The sequence below is a fragment of the Mytilus edulis genome, chromosome 7 (assembly GCF_963676685.1).
Source record: "Mytilus edulis chromosome 7, xbMytEdul2.2, whole genome shotgun sequence".
Taxonomy (NCBI): domain Eukaryota; kingdom Metazoa; phylum Mollusca; class Bivalvia; order Mytilida; family Mytilidae; genus Mytilus; species Mytilus edulis.
In genome coordinates this window covers 32,691,616-32,694,524 of record NC_092350.1, presented here as the reverse complement: position 1 = coordinate 32,694,524, position 2,909 = coordinate 32,691,616, and the positions used below count along the sequence as shown (strand labels likewise).

The 2,909-nt window shown below is 33.1% G+C and overlaps 1 protein-coding gene across 1 annotated transcript; it reads left to right on the top strand.

Moving 5' to 3' along the window:
* Nucleotides 1-2,482, top strand: LOC139482856 (trypsin-like). The gene is made up of 3 exons (XM_071266897.1): nucleotides 1-158; nucleotides 1,265-1,410; nucleotides 2,211-2,482. The coding sequence occupies exons 1-3, from the start codon at nucleotides 32-34 to the stop codon at nucleotides 2,448-2,450; spliced, it is 513 nt and encodes a 170-aa protein (XP_071122998.1). The 5' UTR covers nucleotides 1-31; the 3' UTR covers nucleotides 2,451-2,482.
* The last annotated feature ends 427 nt before the right edge of the window (nucleotides 2,483-2,909 follow it).

The window sequence follows — 2,909 nt, the reverse complement described above, 5'->3', positions numbered from 1 at the left end:
CAAAAACGTTGACGTTATCCGTAATGACATCATGCTACTGCAGCTTCAGAAACCGCTTAAATTTGGATCTACCATCAATAAAATCAACCTTGAAACTGACATAGGCAAAAATTACACAGGAGACTTGTGCACAATAACAGGATGGGGTCGTAACGGTGGTATGTTTTATAAAATAGAAATCTTTTACTGTAAACAAAATATCAACTGCAAATAAGTGATAATACTTTTGGTTTCTTTTTTTCACCTTCAAATCAAAAATAAATTTAATATAATCAAGTATAAGTGTATAGAATACAGATATTGCAGTAGGTATGTTTAATCAAGGATTGAAACTAGAAAAGATCGTTATGTATTGGCCATGGTATTGTTCTTAGTTTGAATATCCTATTGGTAACTTTCGCTTGTCTTTTTAAGTTTAATTCTTTGATAGAACATAATTTCTGCAATATCTGTATTCATGTACTTTGTAACTTTGTGTTATAATCTTAGTCACTATAAAACATACAAATATGACAACTAAATTAGTTTAAGCTTGATTCAAAACCAATGAAAGCGACAGTTGTTTCCCATAAAACCATTAAACTTATTTTGTAATTAAACAAAAACTGAGGAAACCACATGACCTCAAAAAACAACCAGACAAGACTCGTCAACAGCATAAAAAAGAGGGGTAAAAGCGTTTTCTGCTATGAATGATTCATTTGCCACGCGCATCAACTATTTGCCAGGAACCACGACCATACCTGTTGAATTCGTTTGTGAATGTAAAGTATGTTAATGTAAAATAAAACTAACAAGTGCATTTGATAAAGGGAACAGAGCAATATAATATTGACTTATCCGACCTCTAAAATTAACATCTGTTATTTTGGTGATGTTTTTTTTATAACGTCTTTCAAATGGTTCATTAAAAGACTTCTCCACATTTTGGAGCGGAAGTAAAAAGGACGAAAGTAAAAACATAAGTATGCAAATGACAATAAAACACTAATACTAATATATCAATAAAATGGGGTAATATTATAAAAAAAACCTATAGCTATTCACAAATGTTATAACTGCATAGCCGTAAACAGTTAAAGCGTATGACCTTTAACAATGAGAAACAATAATACTTTATGGTCAATTATAAAAGACCCGGACATAACAAATGCGAAATAATCAAAACGAGAAAACCAACGATCTTGATTTTAACATATCAATTAAATGGAAATAAATATGACAGATATGAACAAACGAGATTATTTTAAATATTTGATTACAGAGGGGAATTTGCCCGATCGTCTTCAAATATTGTCTATGCCTGCAGTCAATAAAACATACTGTGGAACTGCTAATTTCTTTCCTGAGATTTATTGGAACAAAATACTTTGTCTTCATGATCAGGAGCTTGGAAAGGATTCATGTGATGTAACTACATTTTATTTTACCCAAAAATCTATCATTTGTAAATTTTTCAACTTATATTATAAGTTTAATGATATGTAGAATGACTACCAAAGAGACAACTATTCACCAGAGTTCAAATGAACTGCATGTTGGCAAGTATAGGCAACAGTGCAGCCGTGTCAACTATGAGAACAAGACATACCGCATAGTCGGCTATAAAAAAGGCTCCGGCATGAAAAATATGAAACAAGTACATTTAATCATTTTGGTATGCTTTAACAAAAAAGTGTGAAAACTATCGTACGTCAGACTTTTTATGATACAAAATCTATATCGACGTCAAAGCACGTAACCATTTTTGGTATCTTGTTTATTTTTTAATCAAAATAACTTTTCAATCATTGTTTCAGTTAAGATATAAATGACAAGAATGAAGCAAACCCATAGCATTGAAGACTAAAAACTATGTGTATGGCCATTGAATGATCTATTGACATTTCTGATAACAAAAGTTTTAATCGAAATCCCCTTAGTTGACCAAAATTATGAACAACTCTTAAATGTAATCTGGTATAAAAGGCTACATGTAGTTTGTATGCTTTGTTCTAACAATTAATTGGAGTGCGTTTGCTTGAATTGCATTACAACTATAATGGTGATAAAGGACATGTTCCGTAATTGTAATGACAGAATGTCATAGAATATATGCATTAGTGGTTATTTGTAGTTCCGTATTTTTGTGATTTTCCTTTTTATTAACTACTGTGGCTTTGTATACAACCATTTTTTTCCTACAGAGATTCTTTTATATATATATACAGGGCGATAGTGGTGGACCTGTGATTTGCAATAACGATAACAAGTTGGCCGGCTTACTATCCTTTGGGCTTAAGTGTAATGGAACTACACCAAGTGTTCATACCAAAATTGCTGCTTACTTAGATTGGATCAAAGACACAATGAATACGAAAAATAGGAAGAATAAGAAAGATAAGAAAAACAAGAACAATACGAAAAGCAAAGGAAAGAAGAGCAACAAAAATAACAGAAACAGAAATTAACACGTCAATAAAATTAGACATAGAATGTTAGTTATTCAATATGTTGTTGTTGTCATCTTTCTCACAGACTTTAAAACTCCAATTCAAAAGGAAAACCAAAGGATGAGGTTGCAAATTTAAAGCCTCGGTCACGCCTTACCGGATAGCTCGAACGGACAACTTTTTTTTCAATCCGTTCATGTCCGTTAGACGTCCGTTCTTATCCGTTAGACGTCTGTCCATATCCGTTGCATGTCCGTTAAGCGTACGTTTTATCGGTCGACGTCCGTTCTGTCCGGTGGAAAATTTTGAGCATGTTGAAAACTTTGAACAGACGTCCAACGGATAAATCTGTTGAACGTCCGTTAGGCGTCCGTTTTGTACGGTACTCGTCCGTTTCGTTTCCGTTCTGTATCCGCTACGTGTCCGTTATACATCCGTTGGAGGTCTGGAAGATAAATTCACCAACGGACTTCTACC